The following is a 27,971-nucleotide window of genomic DNA, read 5'->3' on the forward strand; positions in this document are numbered from 1 at the left end:
AGTGTTTCATCACAACAATGGAAAAGTAACTAACCAAGTACTTAAGCTACACACACGCAGGATCCTGGGGGCTTCCGGAACACAGCCTGGAAAAGGCAAGCTGTATGTACATAAGTGTACTATGTCTGCTCTCACGGGATGTGCAAGCAAGCAAACTGACCTTGCTTATTTAAGCCTGTGCCGGGCTAGGTGAGCGCTTGGCATTAGCCATCGTGGAATGTTCTAGTCACTTGGTGCCATCAATAGCACTGCTCCCAAGGGCCAGCTGCCTCTGCTACTTACGAAATTGTGATAGACCAACTCAAACTCTGAGTCTATTTCTATGCTCCTCCCCCTCTACAGGGCACTTTTACTTCTTTGGGGTGTCCATGCTACATGTGCCTAGTGTGTGTGTGGGGGAGATAGAACCAAGAGAGAGAAAAGGAACAAGGAGAGAAATAAAAGTCATGCAGACAGGAAAGAAAGAAATGTCTTTATTAGCAAAAGATGGTCTATGTAAAAAATTCCAAAGAACCTACAAAGACAAAATGGCAACTTTTAGAACTAATAAGTGAATTTATCAAGATTGTGGGATGGGATACAAGGTCAGAACAGAAAAGCCAAACAATCAATGAGCAATTCATCAAGTTTGAAAAAAAAAAAAAAAAGCCAGCCTGTGGTGGTGCATTTAAACCCAGCACTCGAGAGGCAGAGGCTGGCAGATCTCTGTGAGTTCCAGGACAGCCAAGGCTACACAGAGAAACTCTGTCTTGATAAAAACAAAAACAATCTCTTCAAAAGTATAAAAACAAGTGGAAATAGTACAAATACAAATCTAACAAAATAAAATAGAAGATAGTTCCATTTGTGGAAAACTATAAGACAGAGAAAGGAAAGAAAGAAAGAAAGAAAGAAAGAAAGAAAGAAGAAAGAAAGTGAGTTTTTCTGTAGATTTTGACAAGCTGAGTCTAATAGCATATATAAAAAGGAAAGGAAACAGAAGAGCTAATGTAATTATAAAAGAAATAGAGTTGTGGCAACCAACATAATCAACTCCAGGACTCAGTATTCAAATCTACACTAATCAAGATAAGGAAAATTGGAGGGAGGAGGAGGAAGAAGGAAGGAGGGAGGAGGAGGAGGATGAAGACAATGATGATGATGATGACAACAATAAAAAAGGAGAAGGAGGAAGAGGAGAATGGAGGAGATGGGAAAAAAAAAAGGATGGGGAGAGGAAGGAGGAGGAGGAGGAGAGGAGCCAGCAGTAGATGCACACAGAGTCACAAAGTTGCAAAGACACTATGTTGAGGAAATCTGATCAATGGCTCCAGGCAGACCAACTACAGTTTGGATGTGGCTTGCTCCCAAGATTCCTTGGATGCAGGCTTATTCTTCACGTGGCAGTGTTGGAAGACCGTTAACATATGGAACCTAGTGGAAAGTCTGGATTAGCCCCACTCCATCGCTCTAGCTTCTTACCCACACAGTCAGCTCACTGATGCTATCACGGTGCCGTTCACTAAAAGACAACTTAGCAGAGGGCACTTACCAGAGCCACCACCATGGGGTATGCACTTTCAAACCCCGAGACTGATCAAAACGCACCTTCATCTATACCCAGGACCATCTTTAAATTTGCAAAGGAAAACGAAAAGATAGGCACTGGCTGGAGGGAAGCGTCGCAAACCACGTGTCTGATAAAGGATTTGCATCAAAGAACTCCTAAAATACAGCAGTAAGAAATCCCAAGAGGGGGTAAAAGACGTGAAGAGGTACTGAGACTGTCTGCCACACACAAGCACAAATGGCAAACACAGGAAAGTACGCGCCGTTCCATCACTGGGGAGTGCCAGTAGAAGCAGTGGGGCTCTGGGCATGGTGGTGTACGCTTGTAATCTTGGCACTTGGGAGATAAAGGCAGGAAGACCAGCAATTCAAGGTCATCCCCAGCTATATAATAGCAAGTTCAAGGCCAGCCAGGGAAACGTGAAACAGTCTCTCAATCAACCAACCAGCCAAAAGGCCCAAATCTGGAAAAAAAAAAAAAAAAAAACTGGCAGTACAAGTGTCTTGGAGGCTCCTAAACTACACTATTGTTGATCACATGTGCAGAGAAAGTGCAAAGTAACAGCACCTATTCTGAAAGGTACGAAGGGTCCTGTGCAGCTAAACAAAGATGGATGGAGCCTGTACCACCACCAGATATGACTGGGTTTCCACCCAAGTGAAAGGGAGACTTATGCTCATATAAAACCTCTGCAACATGTTCAGAGAGGTTTGTTAGTAATTACTGAAAACTGGACACAATCAGGATGCCTCTCAAGGTGGTAATAAACCACCCTATTCATACAGTTGCTAAAAATGCAGGAGCTACAGCATGGGTAAACAGTAAATACAACTTGCTCAGTGAAGAGTGAAGGAAGCGGGACACAGGAGGCTCCCGTGACAACCCTCCCCGCACCCCACTTTTCGCACTCCCAAACAGCCTAGACAGAAAGCCGTGGAAAAGAACCCTCAAAGGTTGTGATAAGGATGCTGAAGCATAGCTCTCCACAGTGGCTTCTGATAGGGGCTGTGGGTGCAGGAGGACTCAGTTTTCTTTAAGGGGCTGGACACTGGGAGTCTGACCATGTACTAGTGAGTATATGGGCAACACAAATTTGACTTGGTTTTTTTCTTTTTCTTCTTTTTTTTGGGAGGCTGGTGGTACATGAAAGGTCATGAGGGTAGTAGGTGGACCTGGGAGATCTGGGAAGTGAGTGTGATTGGCTACATGATGTGAAGTAATAATAATAATAAAAAATAAATAAATATATATATATATATATATAGAGAGAGAGAGAGAGTCCCTACCCTGACTGCAGATGTAAGGATCTGCTTACCAAGGCATCCTGGGAAAGGCAGAGCCACTGACAGAGGCAGAAATCGGCTTGGGGGTGGGGATGGAGCGGTAGCCCATCTCCACTAGGGGAGTTTCCCGGTACAGTGCTGGAGTGACAGCACCCACAAGACTAACCCACAAATGCCAAAACAACAAAAACAGAAACTAACCCAACCAGGATGCTGGGGCAAGCCAGTAGGGGTGCAGACTGTGGCCAGTACGGCCAACTCCCTAACACATGTGTGACACGACCTTCCTGACGGAGAAGTGGTTAGATGTCTTCGGTGACAAGGACAAGGGAGCGATGCCAGGGTGGCGCTCTGGCTGGCTCCATTCCCAGGTGGCTAAGTGAGCACACTCAGTGAGCAGAGTCAACAAGGAGAGCACGCAGCCTCCGGTGCTAGAGCCGAGGCTAAGCATGGCCTCTGTGCCAAACAGAGTCTAGCACTCCGCTTAGTGCACTGGCATGGAGACACAGGTGAGCCCCTGTGCACACGGGGACCTGGTGACATGGAAACCAGCTCTGCCCACCATGAAGGCTGCCGAAGGGATGAAACAGCCAGCCTGGGCTTTCTTCTGTGGGGCATCTTGGAGAAGTGGCTGACCCCAGAGCTCAGCAGGACACCGGGGAGCCCCAGACCTGTAAGCTAGAAAATGAGGAGACACCCTGGCAACGGAAAGGCCCAAGAGAGGGTTGTGGCATGTGCAAAGGGACAACTGCCAGTGACTACAGCTGAGATCGTCAAAGGGCACCAATTGTTCAGGAGCACAGACAGCTATAAAGAAGACGGGAGCGCTCACCAACGCACTCATTCAGCGAAGACTCTGAAGACACACATCTTCCTCCCGAGGAACTCCCATGTAGTCACCGCAGAAAGCTCTCTGAGTAACCTGGGATGGGGTCCCTCTTCCCCTCAGGTGAAAACTAAGAGACCAGCAGGCATACATGCCTGGCAGAGAACACTTTAACCAGATGACGCAGGACAGTGTGGGTGCCAGGTGAGTGTGACAGGAAAACTCCTCAGGGGGAGAGGAATCTTACCCAAACCTGTCATCTGGAGTATAACCAGCAGCAGGCATGGACAGACCCAACTTGAGGTATGTCCTACAGAACATGTGGCTGCAACTGCTCCATGTGGTCACAACCACGGGAAAGTCTGGAAGACACCAACTAGGCCACCAAAAGATCAGCAGGCAAAAGACCTGATGCTATAGGCTCCCCGGGTGGGGACTGGGCTTTGGTGACTCCAGCGTGTGTTGACTGGCTGAGTCAATGGTCTTCCAAGACAGCCACCAGTTAGTTGCGAGTTGGGCCCCGGATCCTCTATCCCAGGTGGCTATGGGAGCTCCTAGAGCCCCAGCACAAGGCTTCCCATGTCTCTGCCTTCACCACCAAGCAGATGGGTCCATGTCCACCTGCCACTGCCTCTCAGAAGATGCCCACAGTCCATAGCCACATAGGCATCACCAGTTTCTTCTGGGAGAGCAGGAAAGCTTGTGCTGGGTGCACATGTAAGTATGAGACCCGTATCACTACACAGGCACCTCTGCAGGCAGAGGGATGGGGAGGGTACCTCTCAACCAGCTCACCCATCCTCACCCCGCTATGCACACGGCTTTCCATGCAAAGCCCTCAGCTATGAGGCTACAGCACTGGATGCCCTTTCCTGAGAACTGACATTCAAAGTGCGGTGCAGAGGAAAGAAAAGAGACTGGTCTCCCCGGTTCACCTCGGTCAGAAAGTGGCCCCAAGGCAGGCAGCACAGGAAATCAACTTACTTACCAGGAAACGGTGGCAATAAGTGGGCTTGCAAAAAGAGGAAAGGCCGTGTCATTGTCAACTCATTGACTGGCTGAGAGGGAGGAGAAAGAACACTTCAAGTGTCCCAGGCCTCGGAGCAGAACCAATCACCTCAGACATGCCCAGCTCCCAAAGAAGAAAACCCAGATCCCTTAGGGAGGGCCTGCAAAGATCTCCCAGGGGGAAACATGCCTTTGTGAGACCCTGGGTTCAATTTGCAACATGTGCACATATGCTTCATGCACACACACACACACACACACACACAGAAAGAGAGAGCTAAAAACGAGCTACCTCTTTTCTCTCCCTTTCAGACATCGTGCTATAATGCAGAAGCACCCCAAAAGGTGCCATCTTGTGCTGCTCTTGCTGACTGTAGCCCTACAGGCCCAAGCACCTTCCCCTCAGTGTCGGGTACAGAGGATGGTATCTACCTTGTAAGCACAAAGTAGGGCAGGAGGAGCCCGACTTGGGGCCTGTGCTGCCCAGAAGTGGAAACATGCTCAGCCCATGGATGCTCAGAACCAAGAGGACAGGCTATCAAGGGCACCTTCCGTTCTCTCTCCTCAGCCAAGAGTTCAACTGGATCATATGAAAAATGAGGAAAGTCTACCAAGCTACTACAAGGAACACATATGACCAATTCTTGGGGCCTACACCAGGGTCAGGGTTTCGAGTATGGTATCTGCTGTCAGTTTCCTCAGCATACTTGGGGAGTCAACAGGCTGACAAGAACAAGCACCGCCCCATGCCCCAGACACTACAGTCTCACAGTTGAGGCGGGGAAGTCCTGTCCATGAATACTCAAGTCCAGAACCCAGTGCTTCGGGACAGCGGCAACAGATGATCTCGTCAGTTGCCCAGTGTCCCCTCTCCAGTCTCAACCTCCTGGGTGTTCCTTGCGGTTCAAGAAAGACACTGTCCAGGAGCAAGCCTGGTGTACCAAATACCTAGGCCCTGGGAGTAGTAAATAGAGGGCAGAGCTGAAGCCAAGGGCCTGTCACTCAGAGCTGCTCACTAAGCCAAACACTGAATGCATTCTCTCCCACGTGGGTGACGATGACGTCACCGGACACACGTACGCTGGGATGCATGAAGGAGGTGCATGGCGGTTGACACATTAGTGGCCTGTTCAACAGGGTGAGTACCCCCAGGGACTGGAGGCCACATATCAGGGTGACAAGTGAATCTTTACTTCAAGTGGCTGGGGCAGTCCCTACGGGAAAACGGCTCTCAAGTACCGGCAAGCCTCAGCTTCCACGGCTTCCTTGTTGCAGCCACACTGGGAGATGGAGTTATGCACACCTGCCCTGCGTTGGGCTTACCCTTGCCATGTGCGCGCGCGCACACACACGCGCACACACACACACACACACACACACACACACACACACACACACACACACGCTGTGAAAGGAGTCAAACAACACCAGGTGGAGTGCACAAGCCTGTGCTAACAGCCTCTGGGTCTGGTTTTGAGGCATCACTGACAGGCCACACAGAGCTATTACTCATCCACATGGTTTTCTGACCAACACCTTCAACAAACCTTGTATCTGTATCTACCTTTGACAGGGTCTTGCTACTATGTAGCTCAGGTTGGGCTCAAACTCCAGACTCTCTGCCTCTGCTTTTCAAGTGCAGGGATTACAGGCAGCAGGTGCTTTTGATACAATGTGGTAAGGAAAGACCTGTAGATCCTGCTCTCCTAAGAGGAGGAAATCTCAGAAAGCGCCTGGCTGTATTTAATTAGAAGTCTTTCCATAGTAGAAGCACTGCCAATTCAAGTCGCAGGTGAAATTTCTGGATAGCCTGCCACTTTGAAGGGACCTCGGAGTATAACTCGTAATCCAATGAGATCCAGAAGTTTTTAGAAGAAACTACATTTGGGGCTGCTGCTTGCCCAGGGTCATCGCAACCATACCAACCATGACACAGAAAGATGGAAAACCTAAAAAAATAAATAAATAAAAAGTGTCTACCTCATGCTGAACAGCTGCTAGAAATATCTGCCCCAGCCAGACGCTCATAGCCTTTTGCCTTAAGCTGAAACTCTAGCCCCTGTACTGACCGAAGGCAAAGCACTGCTCACCTGAGAGCCTCTGAGTCCAGCTGCAAAATGTCCTCAGCACAAATCCATCAAGGTGCCACTGTGCTTTCCAATTTTATCAGTCTTGAAGACTCTATTCAACTTGCTGAGTGTGCCAGCGCCAACTACCAACTTCCAACTTCCCATGATCCCTTAGTATTGTGTGGGATAAAACAACACAAGTCTGGGTATTTTTTTTTCCCCCACCAGCTTTAGAGAGAATGAGTGGAGACCCAGGCAGATAACCCCAGAGGGACTATTTGGTTAAGAACTCCAGTTCTCCTCAGCACCAGAAAGTGGTCAGCCTGTCCCACAAAAACCCATATGAGCCTGACTCCTCCACAGGAGACCCACATGGATATAGCCTAAAGCCTGAGATGATTCTTTCCGAAAAGGCCTAATGCGCACCATGCACAAGCCTGGCAGGGAACTGGCCTGTCAAGCATCGCCATCCAGCCCAGTCCTGCCCTGGGCCTTGGGGATTATTTTCCATTCAGTTTTGCCATCCTTACTAAAAGGCTGGGCCATATCCACCAGTGTTCACATAGTCACAGGGCATAGGTATCAGGAATCAGGGTGAAAATTTGGAACCAGAGGCAGGCCAAGCCCAGGGTGGGTAGGACAGGATCTCAGCCACAGCTGGGGGTTCAGGCTTCACATATAGTGAGTTGACCAGAGCTGGCCCTATATGACATCTGCTGGACCACTTCCTCTGATCCCAGCATTCTGGAGGCAGAGGCAGGCAGATCTCTGTGAGTTTAAGGCCAGGCTGGTCTACAGAGCAAGTTCCGGGGCAGCCAGGGCCACACAGAGAAACCCTGTCTCGAAAAACAAACAACAAAAATCAAAAACTACAGGGCAGGGGAACATCAGCACGACCACCAGACCCTCAGTTCTGCTCTTCCTGAAATGAAGGAGGCTCCTAAGGACTCTAGGCTCAGGTAGCTGTGGGATGCTGCAGTGGACCGTCATGATCTGCAGAACCAGAAGTTAGGCAGAACCCGGGAGTCCTTCCAGAGCTGACCTGGCCGAGCCTTGGGAACAGGTGCACACTCACTTCTAGCCTGCCAATGAATCCGGCTAGACCCTTGGTCTCTCTGCCATGCGCCCTTCCAATCTGACCAGGTTGGAGCTGCTGCATCACGTCCGGGTCCAGTGGCAGGGGAGGCTGACAGAAGGCGACACTGGCGTGGCTAGGTCTGAGTTACAGGCTAAAGACCCTCAACTCCCCTAGGCCTTCGGAACAGAATTAGATGGCCACTCCCAGGGAGCGCACAGAGGGAGTGTACAGGCTACACCTTCGCCTCTTACTGTGCCAAATGTCGCTCTGGAGAGGCAAGGGTCGGGTAGGGTCCCACGAACACGCCGAGGGACCTGACAAAAATTTAGGCAGCCACGGAGTAGGAGGTGAGAGGGCGGGGTCCCGGAGCTCACAGAAGGGCAGAATGCTTCTGGTGCAGGGTCCTGGAAGCATGCAGAAGGGCTAGCGGGAGTCCGGAAGCGAGCAAGGGTTGGGACCAGGTCACAGGATACCGGCCACAGCCCGCTCCCACTGGACACTCACAGTAAATGAAAGCGAGGGCCTGCAGGAGCACGACCCTGGTCAGCCAGAAGGTGCCCGTGCGCAGCCGAGCTGGAGAGGCCCCAGGATCTCCAGCCGGAGCGGGTGGCGACGCTGGACCCTGATCCGCATCTCCGACCTTCCGTTTTCGCAGCGACCCTTCGGGCGCAGCCATTACCAGGCTGTCTGGGCGCGTGCGCACAGAGGGCGGTGCGCGCGGAGGCCCCGCCCACACGCCCTCTCCTGGACCAAGAGCTTAGCCTTTGGTAACCTACGCTCACGCTGCACGCCCTCTCTGGACAGTCTTCCCTAGCAGTGGGCGTCGCCGTGGTGGCTTCAGTAGATGCAGAGTCAGGAGCCAAGTGAAAGCAATGAGAAGGAGCCAGCCCTGGTGCGATCCCTCATTCTGGAGCATGGAAGGCCAGACTTGTGGCAGTGGCAGAGCTGGGTCCTCATCCGCCAGTCCTCATCTGCCTGCCGCCCAGGAAGGCGCGGAGCACGCTTTAGGACAATTGGCAGGAAAAAACAAAACAAAACAAAAACAAAAAACAAAAAACAAAAAAAACCCAAATCGGCCAGCTTCCTATCTTACCTAAATCTTGTCTGTGGGCCCCAAAGATCTCAGTATACAGGTGGCACTCCTATGAGGATCTGGAACCGTACTCAAGCTGTGCTTGGGGCCAGCCGGCCATCAAGGACTCAGAGGGGAAGAATTTACCCACCAGTGGCCCGAGGAGATAAGCCTGAAACTCTGCTTTTACATTTTATTTTTAGTAGTTTAACCTGGCCTTGAACTATATCGTCCAGGATGACAACGGACAGTCCTCATGCTCTGCTTTTCCTTGGTGCTAGTATTATAGGCCACATGCTTGGTAGCAACTTTTTTTCCCCCCATGTTAGGGACCATCCAGTCACTGCATGCAAATGACACTGGAGAGTTACTCTGCAGCAGAGGAGAAAAGGACTGTGCGGGGCGCGGACATCAGCAGCCCTAGGGGTTATAAGGCAAACTACAGGGCTCTCTGGAACTGGTATAGTGGCAGTGTTTTCTTCATTCATCGTCCAGAGCCTTTCATGCATTAAACATCTTGTCCTTCTGTGAATTCTGTTTTTTTTTTTTGTTGTTGTTTTTGTTTTTGTTTTTTTTTTTAACAATTTGTCGTTAGTATCTCCTTTTTTCCTCTTGCTGGTTTGACATATAAATTACCAATGCTTGCACGGTCAAACAAACCTGTTTGTGTTTATGCCTCCACACCCACAGTGAGCCTTTCATGGGTAAGGATGTTGGGACTCTTCCCAGACTCCAGGCTCCCTGATACTGGAGTACCAGCACATAAATACATCCTATAAAGTGTTTTGGATGGGTTTTGTTTTTTTTTTTTGTAAGTTTCCTTTTATTTTTCTTTAAGATTTATTTATTTATTTTATGTATATGAATGCTCTATCTGCACGCCAGAAGAGGGCATCAGTTTACATTATAGATGGTTGTGAGCTACCATGTGGTTGCCGGGAATTGAACTCAGGACCTCTGGAATTGCAGACAGTGCTTTTAACCGCTGAGCCATCTCTCGAGCCCAAGTCTCCTTTTCTTTTTCTTTAGAAACACTCCCTTGGGAGCCCAGCTGTGAAGTATGCCCCACCACAGATGTTGCAATGGATAATACAAATACTTCCCCTGCCTCCCACAGGTCAGCATTTACAGACTGAAGGAACATTTACACCTGTGTATCCTGCATCCAGGGCCTTCAATAGGAACCCTCACCCCTGCCTCTCCTTCTCGCTGGCATGTACCAGGCATGGGATGGGCCAGCAGAGATGTTTGGAGAGGGCAGCTCAAGTCCGCACAACTTCCCCAGGTTATTTCTGGAAGCCAGAGCTGTGCAGGGGATGGAAGGGGAGGGAGAACTGCTCCACCATCAGGTGTGACCCTGGGTGCTGTTGCTCAGGTGGGGACCATCCTCACAAAGGGCCCTTTGTCCTCAGCTTCCCCTTGCGGTGGTAACATTGTCCTCCCTGCAGAAGGGCACAATGAGGCATTGTACAGAGCATAAAATGGGCCTCTTGTTCCAGCATCCAGCGCTCCAGCTGGGGCTGGGACTCAGCTCTAGGCTCCTTCTCTGGGTTTGCCCACGGCGGGCAAGACCATCAGAAGGGTCTGCAGGGAACTCGTGCAGTTCCCTTAGTGGCTCGAGTTTCTTGGCCCTGGCCTGCCTTCCTGGGATGCCATCTGGAACTGGCTTTCAAGCAGGTTACACAGGGCAGAGCTGAGCCAAGAAGAAGATAGTGTTCTTGCCCGTTTCTGCCTGAATTTAATAAGAAGTACATTGAGAAGCTGGGTATGATGGTGCACACCTGTGATCCCCTAATGCTGGTGGTGCTGAGGCAGGAGGATCACGGCAAGTCTGAGCTAGCTTAAACAGCACTGGTGTGTTATTCACCCCTAAAAAGAAATGAGGCTGAACATGCTTCAGTGTGGATGAACCCTAAAACTTTGAGCTGAGACAAGCCAGATGCATTGTAGGGAATCTTGCAAAAGAGGCAGGCACGTCCATTAGGAAAGACAGCTCCGTGGTTTTGCAGGGTGAGGGAGAAAGAAGGGGATACGGAGCTTCCTTCCAGAATGCTTTGAAACTAGATAAACACAGGACAATGCTGATATCCTATATGCTGCTGAGTTCTTAGGTTTATATGAATTTCACCTTTTTGTTGTTTCTGTTTTGTTTTTCAAGACAGGATTTCTCCGTGTAGCCTTAGTTGTCCTAGACTCACTTTGTGGACCAGTCTGGCCTCAAACTCACAGAGATCCGCCTGCCTCTGCCTCTCTGAGTGCTGGGATAAAGGTGTAAGCCACCATGCATGGCTCACTTTATTTTTATTTTTTTAATATAGCTAGGGCTGGCCTTGAACTTGAAACCATACTCCGGCCTTTGTGTTGTCTTGCAAGTATTGGGATTACAGATGTGTATCACCAAACCTGGCTTCACCACAACTAAAAAAAAAAAAAAAAAAGGCAAACAAAACCCATGAATGAACAAGTCCCTTAAGTGGAATGTTTCACAATCACTTGAAGGAAGGTTTTGCTCCTGCTGGACAGAGTTAGTTGTGGCTTATACCACATTTGTCTGAGTGTTGAACACCTGGCAGTTGAGCTCCTTGGTCTACGTTCAGCTGTGGTTCACAAAGCAAAACTAGACAGAGCTAAGCAGCTGAAGGCTCATGTACGGGAGGGGGCCACAGGAGGTCCCTGAGGTTTGCTCCTGTCCCCTCAGAGGCCACCTATATGAAGCAGGCTTCTAAACATTACTTTTAGCCAAAAACTACAGAAACAGTCAAACTGGCAGGCCAGAGGGAACTAAGAGGAGAGACCCTGGGGCCTCTGGCAGAGAGCTCCAAAAAAGGAAAGGAAAGTGAGGAGGAGGTGGTCTCAAGAGGGACTTCCATCTCAGGACCCGGCTGGTGTCGCTGGAGGCCCGGGGCTCACCCATTCCTAGTTGGGTCCCGTGCCCCAGCTGCCTGAAGCCTCCAGCACAGTGGCTGAGATGGGTATGAGGACAGGGCATGCTGCCTGCTAGCTGGCAGCTCTCCCAGCAGCTGCGGAACGGCTTCACAGAGGAATGAGCTCCCTGTCAGCACCTCGTCCAGCTGTCCCCAGGCACCCCAGCCCAGCAGTCCCCCACTGTCTTGGGGCTATTGTCCCTGACATGCAGCCACAGCTGTCTCTGGCTCCCCAAGAACCTAGCTCGGGCTGAATATAATCGTGCACCCTTCATTTACCCCAATTCTTCATGTCTGGAAGTCTGCTTGTGAAGGGGGGCCGTGATCCACATCTGTTGCCTTCTCCTAGAAGAGTGGTCAATTGGGCTGGTCGCCCCCGACTGTCCAGTGGCCAAAACCATCAGAGACCAGCAGGTGTGGCGGTGAGCAGGTGTCATGCCATTTGCTGGCTGGACTGAAGCTGTGACTGAGGAGCGGCTGTTCTCTTGGCTACTGTCCTCTTCTGCCGCACCCTCAGCTCCCCCTGCACCTCACGGAGATGAAGCCTTGTGAGTCCCAGCGGCAGCTGTGACTTAAGGTAGAACGGGAGTAAAATGTCTGGGGTAGAGCCCTGCAGCAGAACACGCCTGTGAGCTGCGTTCTGAACTGAAAGGATTCTTGGAAAGTCCCACCCCAGAGGTCAGGACCCAGAGGCCTACGGGCTCCACTCTGTCCACAGAGCCATATTGTCACTAGGTCAGCCACCAAGTACCCCACCAATGCTGCATAACAAACAGCCCCAAACAACAGTGTATGGCCTGCTGGGCTCTAACTTAAACCTCCCATACCATATCCAAGGGAGTAAATGCAGGCCAGACAGCAAAAAGCCATTTATTGGTGTGTTTAATTTATCCTGGGTACTGGTAGGTGTCTGTAACCTTCAATCATGGCAGAGGAGGTCTGGGCTGTTGGGGCTATTTGTGACATTTTTATTCTAAGTCACTGTTGGCCTTACTGCTTAATTTGGAAACAGGGTTCTGCTTAGGAAAGTTGCAGCTGCAGACACCATGGATTGAGAAGGAAGCCTTGCTGGGTCTGAAAAGTGGAGCTCGGGAGGCTGGACACAGAAATCAAGTGGCCCACGAGTTTCTGAGTGGGTCCCCGTCGGTGTCTGCTCTCTGCCTTGTGCCTCACTTCTGGGGAGCTCAACACCCATAGGATTCTGGCATGCGGTAGGAAGTGGGGAAAGACCAGAGTTAGGGTGGTGTGGTGGCCAGATGGGTACCAGGCATGGGGCTGGAGATCCAGGTGTCTAGTGTCAGAATGAGCCTTTCGAAGTCCAGCTTAGGCCATGGTGACCCTCCATCGCCAGACTTCGCCATCCCAGGAACAGATGCCGGTACCTTTGTTGAGAGCTGCACGGAGTTCACTTCCACCCAGGAAAAGCTGCTTAAGAGCTCCAAGGACCCTACTGAGGATAGCCTTGGCTTCAAAAACACCACGTGTCCGATGTCAGGGAGGAAGTACCATGAGCCACTGCATACTGTTGGAAGTCCGCTCCACCCAGGGCCCTGACAGAGTGAAGGATGGGGCCCAGCTTGAAATTTAGGAACCCAAGAGCACCAGAGGGAACTGCGCAGAGCAATGGAAGCAGAGCTGGTCCCGACACATCTCTGGCTCCTGCACACACTTGTCACATTGCAGAGGATAAGTGCTGGACTCCACTGCATGGATTAAATACAGCCCCTTTCCAGAATCCTTTCAAACTGAGAACAGTCTGGCACCCTGCTGTCACCAGGGTCACTCCCAAAGCAGTGTGCCTCTTAAGGGGCAACAAACACCCAAGTTGCTGCTGGGCTAGCATGTTCACCCTGCCCCTGGAGCCAGAGGCATGCTGGACACACACCACATAGCATGGCGTGACACAGGAGCAGGCTGCAGGCGTGGTATGGCAGGAAAGCTGCTCCCGTAGGTCTGAGTGATGGAGCATGGGACAGCAGAGATGGGCGGGTACCGACACCAGCACCTCCCCTATAGGTGACAGTTCCTTTGAGGGATGAGCTCTGATCCCAACTGCAGTGTCCACTGCAGCCAGCTCTGACAGCATCCCTGAGATCGCTGAATTGAGATGGGGTGGGAGGCAGAATGCTTGGCCTGGTACCCTGACTATGTTACTGGGAGGCCAGCCTCCTAGGAGCGACAAATAGAGCCACTGAGCCCCTTTCCTGCCTCTGGGAACCCAGCGGGCAGGGCGCCCGTCTACCAGATCCTTACTCTGAATTCACTCTTTGCTGGTTCCACATCTTGTTTCTCACAGACCAACCTCAGCCATTGAAAACCTCCACAGCTGTTCTGGGATGCCCTGCCTGACATGACTCAGGGAGAAACAGGCTGGGGACAAGCTAGGCAACCTGAGAGTCCCAGACCCTTTTGATTACCCTTCCCCAGGCCGCAAGGCCACTGGTCCAGGGATGGGCATCTGGACAGAGTTCAGCCAATGAAATCCCCACTCTAGACCTGAAAAACCCACGTGATAATGGGGAAGTCCGGGGCCAGGGGAAGGTCATGCAGACTCAAGCAAAACTAGCACCAGCCAAGGAGGCGGGTGGGGGCAGGAAGAAAAAGCCAAGAGAAGGAGGAACTAGTCCACACCTGGACAAGGTCCAGTGGCCCACAAGGTAAACTGAGAGGCGGTTCTGATAGTTTCCACTCAAGTTTTAAAGAACTGTAGATTCCTGTAGTATCAAATGCCCTGTGTTATTTGGGGCTGCAGGCCTTTGCATATGATGTCACCCACAGGCACTGCGACTCTTTCCCCCTCTCGTAGAAGCAGCAAGCTTCAGATCTCAGCTGAACCATCACATCCTCGAGGTTTCTGGGACCACCCTTCTGAAAGTCTTCTTCCCTGCTGGTTGCATCTCAAGGAAGGACTAGTTGCCTCCCTGCTCTCAACCCTAGGAACTCCAGGCCAGGGACTATGGAACAGGATCCTGATGGTTTGGTCTGAGGAGACCCTGGCATAACACTGTGTTTGATCAGTCCTAGGGAGCATGTGTATCAACCCTGAAGAGCTTTCTTTCTGGGAGCCTTAGCGCCATGTCTGTCTAAGGATGTGAACTAGTCAGCTTGAAAGGAGTCTAAAGACCTGAAGGATGTGCTGGTCTTTCAATATGACCCAACAATGATCCTGGCATAGGTGTGGAACATCACCTGTGTGCCCACAGATTGTACTGGGCTCAATTTTGAACACAGAGCCTGGAAGAGCTCAGGGTACCACTTGTGTGCCAATAATTGTACTGGTCAGGGCTGGATCCACTCCTGACAGCCCAGAGTGGCCTATACTATTAAGACCTACAGTCCAGAGGGCCTGGGTCTACGGAGGCACAGAGCGCTGGGACCCAAGGTCTTAGCCGCAGGACACTGAGAGGGATGGTGTGGGCCTGGTCTGCATCCTCAGCTCTGCCAGCAGAGCAGACTTCTTCTGCTGGTATGGATGGCGCCATGACAGTGCACTAGACAGCAGGGGTCTTTATGCCTCTCAAGACACTTCCTTTCCAAGAGGTGGGACCCTGGGTGGAGAGATTCCCCAAGGGAAACGACAGCCACTGCAGTGGCACAAGAAAGGGTCTTTCTTCTTAGGTGACAGTTAAAATAAGGGTAGAGTTCAGCAGACAATGGCAGCCAGCTCTCCACCCACTCAAAACACACACACACACACACACAGCAGAACTAGAATAAGGTCACAACTAAGGTAGTTTCTCTCCCTTAGCTGTCCCCTCAGCAGCTGGCAGGGACTTGGACCTCTTTCTTCCTGTCAAGAGCTGTAGCTGTCGTACAGTCACCATTGCACAGTACTGGCCCTTTCCAGGTCTTCAGGCAAAGCCTGACTGGAGGTTGGGATCTCAGACCTGGAGGTTTAGGGTACCACTCAGGCCGTGGCTGGAGTTGAGGATCCTCAGGGGCCACAATTCTTTCTTGCTGCCACCTCCAACGGCCTGGGAAACAGGCGGCCTCCTTTGGGGTCACCTGGCTCTCGCGCAGCTCCACGCTACCCCGACGAGCTTAGGATGCCAGGTACACCGCCTCCATTAGTTTGGCGAGAGAATCTAGCTGCCCTTGGAGACCTCCGGGCCGGGAGCCAACTCGCGGGGGCGACCTCGGGCGCGGCTCGGAGTCCCGGCTTGGCGCTGTCCTCGGGAGAAGTGTCCCCTCTCCGACCCTGAGCACTCTCCTCCTCCTCTCCAGGCGCTGAGAAGAAGCGGCCCAGCGTGGCCTCCGCCTCCGCCAGACCACCCAGGCCCGCCTGCCAGGGCCTCCGCGCCCCCGGCGCAGGTCATACCCGGAAGGACCCGGGCCCCCGCGTCCGGCCCCGCCATCCGCCTGACCGCCCCAGGGACTCTGCGGCCCGGGCCAGAGCAGCCCCGCCCAGCGCCCCCGCCCTCCCACCTCTGTCTGGTCCCGGGGTCCTCCAGCTCACCTAGGTGCGCGAGACACCAGGGTCACCTGGTGCCTCCTTGCGATTGCGCCACCCTGCGGGCAGAACCCAGATTAGGTAGCAATAGCGGAGTGGAGCCCCACCGTGGAGGGAGGTTGGGGTTCGGGAGCCCTGTGGATTGGCATCTTCGCCTATCGCCCGAAAGTCGAGCTACGCTTCAGAGAACCGGGCACTGGGCAGTTAGTCACCCTTAGCCTTCTGACCTTGCCTCAGTCGCGGGATCAGGCTGCGGGGCGCCTGGCCCACGTGGTGCGGAGGGAGGGACGGGGTCCGGAGGCTTCCTTGGGTTAGGGGCGGGGCGTCTAGACTCCGCCCCTGGGAGGGCGCGCCTGCCAACCCGGGCCGAGAGGGGCGGAGTTTCGGCCATGGTTTTAAGAAACTTGTTGCGGGTCCCAGAACTGAGACCGAGCTGCAGCTGCGGAGGAGCGGCGGCTGGTCGCCTGCGGCGAAGACAAAGATTGGGTCCTGCGTGGCAGCCTCGGATTCCAGCACGTCCGTCCACAGCGTGACCGGGCGCGACCCCTGCGTCCATCCCCACTGAGCGCCCCTCCGCGCGTGGCCCCGATGCTGGACATGAGTGAGGCCCGCGCCCAGCCGCCCTGCAGCCCGTCTGGTACCGCTAGCTCCATGTCACACGTGGAGGATTCAGACTCCGACGCGCCGCCGTCGCCCGCGGGATCGGAGGGCCTGGGCCGCACGGGGGGCGGCGGCCGAGGGGATACTGCTGAGGCAGCAGATGAACGCTTCCCAGCCTGCATCCGCGATGCGGTGTCGCAGGTGCTTAAGGGCTATGACTGGAGCCTGGTGCCTATGCCGGTGCGCGGCGGCGGTGGCGGCACGCTCAAGGCCAAGCCACACGTGAAGCGGCCCATGAACGCCTTCATGGTGTGGGCGCAGGCGGCGCGCCGCAAGCTGGCGGACCAGTACCCGCATCTCCATAACGCAGAACTCAGCAAGACCCTGGGCAAGCTGTGGCGGTGAGTGGGGGGACTCTTGACACTCTGGCTGAGGAGGGGAGCCTGGGGGCTGAAGGGGGTGGCGTCGTGTCCAAGCTTGGGCTGTGTCCCTGGGCTGGTTCCGGAGTGGATCTGGTGGAAAACACCTCCTGGTCAACAGAGACCAGACACCAGGTGTGGGGCCTTGGAGATGGACGGAGGACAGTGCCTGGAGTGTGACCCTCCGGCCTTGTCTCCTCTCCTGGGATATCCTGCTGAGAACTGCAGAGCTGGGGATCCCAGCTTTGAGTGGCCCACAACGGCCTGCAGGCTTAGGAACAGGCATCAAGCTTGCTTTGTCCTGGGCAAAAGCTGGGACTACGGGATAGCCCCGAGGAGTCCAAAGTACCCCCAGGTACTTCTCCCAGGCCACACCAACCTGGGATTAAGGAAAGAAAGAGTGGGAGTGTGGGGGTGGGGGTGGCAGATGCTTGGTGGGCACTTTGGCATGAGAAAGGCAGGCATTATTGAAGGAGACAGCGGCACCCAAGTTCCTCACACAGCCCAACCTCCCAAGCTGCCTCTCCTTGAGTTTGAAACAGTGTGTGTTAGTAACGTTGGGCTGAGCAGGACAGCCAGGCTGTCCAGCCTGCAAGCTGAGGTGCAAGGTCGAGAGAGTCTTAGGTTGTGTGTGTGTGTGTGTGTGTGTGTGTGTGTGTGTGCGCGCGCGCGTGCGCCTGTGTGCCCGCGCACGCTCAAAGGACAGTCTCCTGGATTTTTGCCTTTACCACTGCAAGCTTGGACAGCAAACCCAGCTGCCCTGAGTCAGCTGGCTCCCAGGAAACCTTGTCTTTGTCGAAGTGTAGTTTTCAGTGGGTCCTGCCTTCCTCCTTGAGGGCGGTGGCATGGATGAGCAAATGAGGTTGGAAAGGGATACCTCAGGAAAGATGGAGAGCTGGGGTCTTTCTTCTTCCTTGGACTGTAAAGACCATTCTTCACCACACAGGCCTATTGGGCTCTGCCCTGGTGGTGCCAGGATTCTCAGAGGGAAGGCAGATATCCTGGTCTCTCCTGCTCCCTATTCTGTGCCCCTGCTGTCTGACTCCAGGCCAACTCCTACAGCAGTGTATGTGTGTACTGTCTGGGCCCTTGGCAACCCTGGAGCTCTGTGGCCATCCTTGCCCTGCTGTGTTCTCTGCAGCTTGCTGAGTGAAAGTGAGAAGCGTCCTTTCGTGGAGGAGGCCGAGAGGCTCCGTGTCCAACACAAGAAAGACCACCCAGATTACAAATACCAGCCACGACGAAGAAAGAGTGTGAAGACTGGCCGGAGTGACTCGGACTCTAGCTCTGAACTGGGCCACCACCCTGGTGGTCCCATGTATAAAGCTGATGCAGTGCTCAGTGATACGCACCACCACAGCGACCACACAGGTGGGCTGCGGAACCCATAGCTGGCCTGGAGTGGGTAGGAAGGTCTTCCCTGCAGGGTTGGCAGTCTGCAGAGGACCAGACCTTCCCTGGTCCCTTACAAAAAAATGCCTCTGGATGTTGCTATCTCTGATGCATGAAAAGGGGGGGGGGTTGCGTAGCCCCATCCCACGTTCTGGAGATGAGTTTCTTTAGTGAGGCTCACTCACAGCCTGCCTCCACTCTTCGGTGACAGCAGCATGGGTCAACAGCCCCGGCTTCAGAATCAGAATGGTGGGTGGGGTCCCAGCAGCGAAGCTGGAGGCAGGCAGTGAGCTTCCGTTTACTCGGCTGTGATGGGGAAGAACGGGGTTGTGTGGGTTCACCTTGGTCCTGTGCCCAGGGCCAAGCATTCCAAGAGTGCCCCATTAATGCTAGTTCTGGTGGGGCCGGCTGGCCACCTTCCATCCCCCCACCCAGGTCTTCAGGGAGGGGCCTTGGGTCTTCCCACAGCACAGCTTAACGGAATTTTCTCAGCCAGTAAGTGAGGGCTAGGTCTGAGTTTGCAAGAATTTCTGGCACAGTAAGGAAACAAAAAGCCGTTGATTCGTACCTGTGGTAGTTACCAGGTTTCCTGGTGTCACCCACCGGCTCCACCCTGGTCCCACAGAAAGGGGCATTCATCCTTGCAATATACTTTCTTCCTCAGGCCAGACCCATGGACCGCCCACCCCACCCACCACCCCCAAGACAGACCTGCACCAGGCCAGCAGCGGAAGCAAGCAAGAGCTAAGGCTGGAAGGGCGCCGCCTGGTGGACAGCGGGCGCCAGAACATCGACTTCAGCAACGTGGACATCTCCGAGCTCAGTAGTGAGGTTATCAGTAACATGGACACCTTCGATGTCCACGAATTTGACCAGTACTTACCCCTCAATGGCCACTCAGCCCTGCCCACAGAGCCCAGCCAGGCCACTGCCTCTGGCTCCTATGGGGGCACCTCCTACTCCCACTCCGGGGCAACTGGCATAGGGGCATCCCCAGTGTGGGCCCACAAGGGAGCTCCCTCGGCCTCAGCCTCACCCACAGAGGCAGGACCCCTTCGGCCACATATCAAGACAGAGCAGCTGAGCCCAAGCCACTACAGTGATCAGTCACATGGCTCACCTGGCCGTGCCGACTACAGCTCCTACAGTGCCCAGGCCAGTGTCACCACGGCTGCCTCCGCCACCGCTGCCAGCTCCTTTGCCAGTGCACAGTGTGACTACACTGACCTGCAGGCTTCCAGCTACTACAGCCCCTACCCTGGCTACCCTCCAAGCCTCTACCAGTACCCTTACTTTCACTCATCCCGCCGGCCCTACACCTCCCCACTGCTCAACGGGCTCTCCATGCCACCTGCGCACAGCCCCAGCAGCAATTGGGACCAGCCTGTGTACACCACCCTGACCCGGCCCTGAGGCCGCTGCATCCTGGAGGTCTCAGTGTCCACGAGGTATACAGCCAGGTCTTTGAGATCTTCGAGAAGCGTACTCGGAGCATGGAGGCAGCCAGCATGGCCTCACTCCGTCAAGTGCCTGCTGAATCTGCAGGAAGCCGGGCTTCGTCACCCCGTGTCCCTTTGCCTCTGGATATCCAAACTTCTGCCAGGGGACAGAGCTCTCTTTTCCTCCTCTTCTCTTTCTGAGGTGACTGGTGATTTCCAAAACAGCCGTTCTGCTGCTCTCCGGTTTGGATAAGTGTGCACCAGCTCCTGGATTTTGCATCTCAGCAAATGAGAAGATGGCTACAGCTAAAAGACAAAGGAGGGGGGGCGCTCAGGTTCTTACCAGCCTAGCCAAGAACTCCCTGGGATTGAAGGATGTTGTTCCCATGGTGAAAGCGTGAGAGCACATCTGTGGATGCCCGCCGAAACAGCCATGCGGGCACCTCTCGGGACCGATGTGAGATGGAGGGGTTTCTCATGACCACAGTTCTTCCCAGCAAGGTCTGGCTGAGATGAACACTTCTTGTGCTTTTACTTTTATTTTTATTTTTGTTTTTTTTGTAATTTTTATTTTAAGGCTTAAACATGTCTGTTTTGAAAGCTGTTGAAGACGTATTTATGTTCTGTGTTATTTTATCTTTAATTAATGAAGTAATTTGTGCAAAGAGTAGAATTTAAGACAAAATGAAAGCCGGGGAAGTTCGTTTTGTAAAGGGCAGGAGGGAGGTGGCTCGGCACCCATGGCATCTCTTCCCTCGGCCTTCAGATGGTCCTGAAGCCCCCCCAGCCCCAGGCACAGGAGGAAATGATTTACCTCTTGGGATCTGGTTAGAGCAAAATGCCCAACACCAGCAGCAGGTCGGGCATTGGAAGGCAGGAGTATCATCTCTGGCCTCGGTGGTGCCAACTGGTAGAAGACAGAATCCCCTGCGAGCTGGCAGCTGCAGAAACACGAGAATCTTGGCTCTTTGGCACCAGGCACTACTTACCAAGCTGTGAAAGGAAAGCCTCCTCCACTAACCTGCCTAGGTTCCTAGTTAGTAACGTCTGCCTCACTGCCTGCTTCGCTGTGCTGAGCGCATTACCGGCTACTTCACGGAAACTTGTGCCTTGGAGACTTTGTACATTTAATCACATCTGAGAAGTTTGCTTCTTTTTAATTTTTCTACTTTTCCTACTTTTTTTTTTAAGAGGAAAAAAACCCCTGTCTTTTTTTTTTTTTTTTTTTTTCTTTTAGCATATCTCCTTCTGGGGGTGGGGGTGGGAACCACAGCAAACTCATTTTTATGCAATCTTTTTTTTTTTTTTTGGGCGTTGAATTCAGAAAGACATTTGCTGTCCTTGGCCTGCTGTGTTTCGCTACTCTCTGACCAAGCAATGCTAACTTTTGTACAGATTGATTTGATAAAATTTAAAAAAAAAAAAAAAACAAACAAACTGCTTTTTATCTACTCGGAGCATGTTTTGTGTATTACTTCTCTCAAGCTTGGGGGTTCTTTCGTGAAGGTTCCTAGCAGAGATGGGTGAGAGTCTGCTGAGTCTGGTTCCAGCTGCCTTGAGCAGGCCACTGTGAGGGGATGCAGAGACCGCTCAGACTCCCCAAGGCAGGGACTTCACTTCACCTTGAGGAGGCGGCCAGACACCCGTCACCATCGTTTGATCTGAGTTTAAACAAGCCTTTAGGCTTGTCTGGTGTCCTCATTTGGGGGGTTGCTCCTAAGCAGACAAACGCAGGTCCAGATGGGCCATTCCAAGCCATGTTTTCCTCCCGGGTGAATCGAGGCTGGTATCTGGGTGGCTATGCAGTGTGTCTCAAGCTGATGGGCATTTTTTTGGGAGGGGGGCAGGGAGTCCTGGCTCAGAGCCAGCCTGGGAGCAGAGAAAGACCATTCCAAGAGAGCCTGGCAGGATTGTCTGCTCGCAGGAAAGTTTCTAGGGAGAAAACGGTTGTGAGGAGAGACAGCAAATAGGGGCCCTTGCCAAGCCTCCTGGGTGCATGTGGCTAGTTGGGGCTGCCAGGGCCGGCTGCATCCCAGCTATGCAGACTTGAGCCTCGGTCTGGGGGTGGAAGGGAGCCATGCCTCTTGGGAACCCCAATGTGTGAGAGCATAACTACTTCCCTTGCTCCACTTTGGGAAGCCTGACTCTGGAGCCTGCCAACACCATTCCCAAGACAAGTCACCTGAATTTAGAAGAGCTCGTAAGGTCTGGCCATGCCAAGCTTCCAGGTGTGGGGGATTCTGAAGGTGGTGCCGGGATACCAGGTTCACGGGTGGCTGATGCCTTCACAGCCTGCCGCCAATGTGGACCCAGCCCTGCCAGTCCTGCATCCAGCCAAGGGTTGTCTGAACCCATATGGCCCCCAGAGTTCTCTCATTGACACCCCAGACCAAGAAGAACCCCAGGCGCCCGGCTCGCTGACAAAGCTGTGAGGCCCTGCTGCTGGGTTGGGATTAGCTTTGGGGCTTGCCAGGTTCCCAAGGGCCGGGTGGCCCTGCCAGTTCTGTTGAGACTTGGCAAGCCTCCTGAGTGTTAACTCCCGGGGCCCGGGTCCTTCTGCCCTGCCAACCAGCCCTGATTCCAGGTGTTGCTTCCTGAGAGCCTCCTTGTGTCTGAGCATCGTGAACTGGGGCACCGGTGTCCTGGCTAGCTCACCCCCACCTCTTCCCTTGTGTGTGCCCTGTAATTTGTACCCGCCTGCCTCCTTCCATCTAAATTCCTGGGGCTAGCCCAGCTGATGGCTTCCCATTGGTACTCTCAGTCCTCAGAGGCAGAACCCAAGGCCAGGTTCTGGGTTCTGGGAGGCCCCCAGTACTGCACTGAGGCTGGGGTTGGGGTGGACAGTTTGGGGAGGGAGGAGTACTGTAGGGCTGGCTCCTAGGAAGAGACTGTGTGGCATCTTTTGAGAGCGTCCATCTGAAAATATTGCCATGGCCAGCTTTGCCCTGAGTCCAAGCTTAAGAGTCTAGTTCTTCCAGAAAGCACCCTTCCCATAAGCCCATATCAGGGGCAGACTGGCAGAAAGTTCCTCATTTTCGTATCCTTACCCAAAACAATGTTGGCTCTGACCTCAGTGGAACGGAATGCCCTGTTCAGCAGAAAGGGAGCAATGGTCCTGTCCGCCCCAGCATCTCAGAGCCTGGAAAAAGCCCCCTCTATTATCCGCTCATCTCCTTAGGGCGGTGTCAGCTCTTGGGAGCTGGCGGCTGTTTGGTCACATTCATGTCCATCCTGGCTCTCAGTTCCTGATAGAGGACTTGTGTCCTTGAGGCAGTCCCTATCTTTCCACTCTCTCAAGGTAGTCGATGATATTCAACGTGCTTCAGTTAAGGTTCAGCACAGAGAGTGGCTCCCAGAGGTGCAGAGTCCTGGCCTGGGCTCTACACCTCTGTCTTGCCTTCCCAGTGTCTGACTCCAGCCCAGCCAAGGACTGAGCCTCTCTGTCCACCCCACCTCTGCCTACCCTACATTTTCTGGGGGTGCTGTCAACGGCATTGGACCCTGGAGATGTGCTCCGGGTGGTGATGTCCCGGCTGCCAAGCACTGGACAGATACGGACACTCATCTGGAGGCTGCGAACCAACATTGTTTCCCAGTGTACTACTCCCTGTGTGGCTACAAGGAGATAAAATGCCTTTGTCTGGTGCTCAGGCGAAGAATTGTCCTGAGGAAGGAGGATTGGATAAGGACAGCATGTTTATCTGTCCTTTTCTTATGCTAGTGTCACATAAGATAACCTCCCTTATCCAGTAAGGTCCCCAGTACTGGTTTTGCCAGCCTGAGCACTGCCCCTAAAGGGGCTCCTGGCTCCTGGTCACCTTCAGTTCTTCAGCCAGGAGCTTCCCCGCTAGGTGCCCTGACATTTCCAGGAGTTATAGTCCATAAAGGGATGTTAGTCACACCCCCCCCCCCAAAAAAAAAAAAAAAAAACCCACACACCATATTTTGATTCTTAGGGCATCCTGTAACATTAGGTCATTTGGGGCAAAACCTCGGCAACTCTGGGGCCTCTCTATGATGGGTGCCCTGTTGTTTTGCCTGTATACGAGAGGAATTTGAAACAGAGCAGCGCGAGATTGAGTGCTTGCCTCTCTTCTCCCAACTGCAGGTCCCTCAGAGCCACTTCCTTGTCTGCTGCCTCCCACTGGATCACATGGCTACTTCTGAGAGCCTGATTTCCTCACCTGTAACTGAGAATGATTGTTTTTTTTTAAACATGGTCTTGCTATATAGCCCCGGTACTTAGTATATAGACCAGGTTGGCTTCGAACTCACAGAACCTCTATCTCCTGAGTGCTGGGATTAAAGATGTGCCTCATCACATCGGGCTTGGGAGTTCTGGGGTACTCACTGAGATCAGGACTTGCCTGTGGCTGAGCACACCCAACAGGGACGGTCTGAGAGACTGACACTTCCTCAAACCTCTTAAGAATCTTTTTGCTCACGTGCAAAATAAAGTTGGTGGGTTGAGATAAGAAAATAGAGAGAGAAATAGGCAGAGTCCTCAGTAAGGACTTAAAGTAGCCATAACCATGCTTCTTCCTCTTTGCCTGTTTTCAGGACTGAAGCCCAGATATCCTTCAAGGGCCTGTGGTCCCATGCCACCCTGCCATTCCTCAACACCCTTCCCCAGCCCTCCACCCCCTACAGCATCCTGGCATATAAACAGCTTCCTGTGGGGAGGCAGGGTGGAACAGTGGTTAGAAAAGCCGCCATTTGCCAGTCTACCTCCCATGCCTCAGTCTCCCCCTCACCTGTGGGATGTTGACAGGCTCACTGAAATTCTCTGAGGATAAACTAGCCAGGTCTGGAGTTTTATGGCCCCTTGCTGGCCTCTATGAGTAGCACCTTCCTTCCTGTCTTGGCCCAATCTCCAGGGTGCATGTCCCGGGATCCTTGTCTAGTCTCAGGTGTCCCATTCCAAGCCATTTTGTTCCCCTAGCTTCCTTTCCTCCTTCACCATGAGATAGGGGTTGGAATCTAGATGGGTCAATCTGGGTATGCATGGAGGGGGAAAGGGCCTGGAGTCCCAAATGTACATCTGGGCTCCCTAGACCAGTCCTGGGAAAGTGTTCATCTTTCAGAAGGCTCTCCTACACCAGGTTCTTGGACTAGCTCACATCTAGATTTTTCTGGGATGTCTAGCCCAGAGGACCCTGTAAAGGGTTAAGGGGTGCAGGCAACCATGCCCACAGCGGGTGGAGTGGCTGGTGCTGGGCCAAGAGCTGGGAAGGCACTGCATTTTAATGAATCATTATTGCCCGCAAAGCCTTTGTCTTTCTTTATCCGGTGCACAATAAAAGAATTAATTAGACAGAAAATGGCAGGCCAAGCAACTGACAGGTCATTAAGGGCTGCTGAGTGACCGATGAGACACAGGCCAAGCGGAGTTCCGCCCCAGAATGATAATGGCCAGCCGGGTGCTTTGTATGCAGGACCAGTGGGCCCCGGTGGCCTGCACTGTGGCTGCCATTCTGGCCTGGGCAGACACAGGGCCCTGATGATCTGGATAGCAGGGAGAAAGAGTTGGAAGGATGAAATTCTGTACTAACTTCCGTGTTTGGAACCAGAAGGGGTCTTGAGGAGATTGTTCTGTCCTTTGAACTTTCCTTCTTTCGCTGGGGGGTCAGGTGCAGTGTGGGTTAGAGGGACAGTGCTCTCTATATTACAGGAAGTAAAGCGGGCAGGAGGGAAGAGCAGGGGCCGGCACAGGAGGGAGAAGCTGGTGGTGCCCAGCCTTGGCTACTGTAGGCTTTGTTATTCAAATAGCACCAGGAAACACAGGCCGGCTCTCACACTCAGAAAAATTGAGTTCCCTGCAGGTCAGGGTCTTTCTCAGTGACCACCAAGTAAGTGTCCAGCATGGAAGGGTCCAGCTCAGGATGGGAGCAGAGATGCAGGCCAGTTACATGCTCACAGTTGGGTCCTGCTGCCTGAAACCTCTGGCCAACAGGAGGCTCAGTGGGTGGGCCTAGTCTCTGATTCAGTGTTTACCCCCTCAACCCCAGTGAGAGTCACTGGGTGCATCACTGGTTGGATTCTTGTTTGCTTCCCTGGCTGGCCCTCAGGGTTGAAAGATGCAAAACCCCAGACTAGTTCCAAGAAAGGCCTTCCCCCACTTGCCCTCTGGTAATGTCAGAACCCAAACAGGGTAGGTGAGCCGGTCAGTCAGCAGCCCTCCAGGGTTGAATGTTACTGGGAAGATGTTCTCACCCCTCAAGCTTTGCTGCAGCCTCTATTTTTAAAGCACACCTTCCCAGGGCTGTGCTGCCTCCTCTCATCAGCCTGGGGGTTGGGGGGGGGGGTGTCAGAGAAGAGGCCAGCAGCCACCATGGACTTTTATCTTTGAAGATGCAGCTGCCAAGATCTGTCCCTGGAGCAAGATCTTGAATGCCAGGAGCAACAAGGCTGTGTGGGAGGGGCTGCCCTGCCTGGAGGATCATTCCCAAGCATAGATAGAGGCAGGCACTGGAGGACCAGGGAGGGACAGGCTGGGAGAAACAGTCTTACCTTGTTCCCATCAGAGCAGTAGCCAGATAAGGAAAGGAAACATCCAGGTAAGGAACATTCCAGGTAAGGAACATTCCAGGTAAGGAAACATCGTCCGTCCATCCTTCCATCCATCCACCTTCTCATCTGTTGTCATAGCTGGGCATTGGGCACTGCTTGAAAGTGTTGGCATTGCTTTTGCCATGCTATATCTGATGAGGGAGTTCACTTCCTTTTATGTGTACAAGGCCGATGTAGTCCTGGGACCCTCCCCATTACCCCAGGAGAGGTAGCTGTGGTGATTAATGTTGGTTGTCAACCTGACAAGATCTGGAATCCTCTAGGAGGCCAGACTCCAGGCACACTATGAGGGATTATTTAGATTATCTTAGCCTCTGGGCATGACTGTGAGGGATTATCACGGTTAGGTTAATTGATAGGGCAGACCCACCCTAATAGTGGGTGGCCCTGAGCTTGGACTATGTGAAAAGGAGAGATGAATTATGCACCAGCCATCACGGTTCCTAACTACTGCTGCGATTTGACCATCGCCTTGAAGGCCTGCCACTCTGCCTCCCTGCCCCATCGGCTTCTCCTGGAACTGTAAGCCAAGCAAAACTCTTTCTCTCTTGAGTTGCTTTTGTCAGGATATTCTGTTAGGCCGACAGGAAAGTAGGACAGTGCCCTTGCCTGCCTTCTCTCCCAGTTCCTGGGACTACTCAGTTCACCCAAGGAATGTGTTATTAACAGCAGAGTAAGGGCTGGAGGTAGGCTCAGGCTTAGCGACCCCAGCTTTAGCTACTCCTCAACAGTTGAGGAGGTTTTAGAGTTTCTCTGAGACACATGCCAGGGTCTGAGGACTTAGGCAGTGAGTGGAATGAAATATCTGGATTTCCTGCTCACCTCCAAACATGTTCCGCCTCGGAGAAGTTACTGGTCTCTTGAGCTTCATCTGGAAAATGGGAAGGACAACACCTGCTCCCAAGAATGGGGCACAGGAGATGTGTGTGGCTGGGAGGCTTAGTGTGGATTTTATTAAGGAGCAGCTACTCATTATACACCACCCAGAGTTTCTATGCAGATAGAGAAGAAGAAATTGCACCTGCATGTGATCAGCAAGGGTTTAGCATGTTTTACAGGGCTGACAGTACTCCATATGTCCATCCTGACACCATCCACTTACCCCTCATTCATCCATGCACTTGGCCATCATCCACCATCTACCCATTCATTCATCACTCATTCTCCATCCATCTATTTATCTATCTCTCTATCTAGCCATCCACCTTCCCACCATTCACCCCCTTTTAATTAATCCATTACCCACCCACCCACCTATTCCACTCTCTCTCTATCTTTCCATTCACCCAGCT

At 52.8% G+C, this 27,971-nt stretch overlaps 2 protein-coding genes across 3 annotated transcripts in view; one reads left to right on the forward strand and one right to left on the reverse strand.

The window, feature by feature from the left end:
• The window catches only part of Lmf1 (lipase maturation factor 1), an 80,868-nt gene extending 72,351 nt beyond the window's left edge, over positions 1–8,517 (reverse strand). For both annotated transcript variants that reach the window (XM_060363962.1, XM_060363961.1), the window contains exon 1: positions 8,318–8,517. The gene's annotated coding sequence lies outside the window, so the exon portion shown is untranslated. The remainder of the gene's footprint in view (positions 1–8,317) is intronic.
• An 8,147-nt stretch (positions 8,518–16,664) lies between these two features.
• Sox8 (SRY-box transcription factor 8) lies at positions 16,665–21,566 on the forward strand. The gene is made up of 3 exons (XM_021637111.2): positions 16,665–17,260; positions 18,420–18,649; positions 19,335–21,566. Exons 1-3 carry the CDS (start codon positions 16,848–16,850, stop codon positions 20,081–20,083), a joined length of 1,392 nt encoding a protein of 463 aa, XP_021492786.1. The 5' UTR covers positions 16,665–16,847; the 3' UTR covers positions 20,084–21,566.
• The last annotated feature ends 6,405 nt before the right edge of the window (positions 21,567–27,971 follow it).

The sequence above is a fragment of the Meriones unguiculatus genome, chromosome 11, assembly GCF_030254825.1.
Source record: "Meriones unguiculatus strain TT.TT164.6M chromosome 11, Bangor_MerUng_6.1, whole genome shotgun sequence".
Taxonomy (NCBI): domain Eukaryota; kingdom Metazoa; phylum Chordata; class Mammalia; order Rodentia; family Muridae; genus Meriones; species Meriones unguiculatus.

What these genes read in the sequence shown, in the direction of transcription:
- Sox8 (XM_021637111.2), top strand. Translation starts at nt 16,848, where the DNA reads ATGCTGGACATGAGTGAGGCCCGCGCCCAGCCGCCCTGCAGCCCGTCT. An exon ending in ACCCTGGGCAAGCTGTGGCG is followed by an intron (nt 17,261 to 18,419) that starts GTGAGTGGGGGG and finishes TGTTCTCTGCAG; the next exon opens with CTTGCTGAGTGAAAGTGAGA. An exon ending in CCACCACAGCGACCACACAG is followed by an intron (nt 18,650 to 19,334) that starts GTGGGCTGCGGA and finishes TTTCTTCCTCAG; the next exon opens with GCCAGACCCATGGACCGCCC.